Source organism: Erythrolamprus reginae, chromosome Z, assembly GCF_031021105.1.
Source record: "Erythrolamprus reginae isolate rEryReg1 chromosome Z, rEryReg1.hap1, whole genome shotgun sequence".
NCBI lineage: Eukaryota > Metazoa > Chordata > Lepidosauria > Squamata > Dipsadidae > Erythrolamprus > Erythrolamprus reginae.
Window position 1 is genome coordinate 864,215 of NC_091963.1, and position 652 is coordinate 864,866.

Genomic DNA, 652 nt, shown 5'->3' on the forward strand with positions numbered 1-652 from the left:
AAGACATGATGATTTGAGTAGGGGGGAAGAATGGCCCCATCTAGGGTTAAATATGGTGGGAAGGAGGAAGGGGGGCAAAGGGGGGATTGAGGGGAGGCGGGATCAGAGGTCAAGGGTCAGGGGCCTCCCATTTCTTTGTTTTTCCCCCCTCAGGAATGAGAGGCCTCATTCTTCTTCCATTTTCCCCTCAGGAATGAAAACCGCCATTGTTTTTTTTCTTTTTCGTCTTATTTTTCCCTCAGGAATTGGGAGGCCCTCCTGATCTTCATTCCCCCTCCCCATTTTTCTCTCCCCCCCCCAACCTCACCTTCTTGTAATGTTTAGCAAGCCAAGCCCGGGCGGCTTCCAACTGCGAAGCCGTGTCGGCGCTTTCCCAAAATTTCCCGGCGGGGCCTCCATCTTTCCGGCGGGAGAGCGACAAAGGGCCGGCGGAAGAAAACGACGACGACGACGACGAGGAGGAAGAAGCTGAACCGGGCCCGCTACCTCCGACGACGGTGCCAGGCCCCGACACGGGACTCGAGGCCGCCGTTGCCGAGGCCGCCGTCGCCGTCGCCATTGTCCTGCCGGGCCTACCGCGCCGTCGCCGCCGCCGCCGCCGGGGCCCCGCGCCGCCCACTTTCCTCGCTCCGCGCATGCGCGGCCGAGGTGG

The 652-nt window shown here is 61.3% G+C and overlaps 1 protein-coding gene across 1 annotated transcript in view; it reads right to left on the reverse strand.

Annotated features, from left to right (window-relative positions):
• SMARCC1 (SWI/SNF related BAF chromatin remodeling complex subunit C1) overlaps positions 1–652 on the reverse strand; it is a 72,343-nt gene extending 71,691 nt beyond the window's left edge. Inside the window, exon 1 of the mRNA XM_070767173.1 lies at positions 308–652. Coding sequence (XP_070623274.1) covers positions 308–637 — 330 coding nt within the window. The 5' untranslated portion in view covers positions 638–652. The remainder of the gene's footprint in view (positions 1–307) is intronic.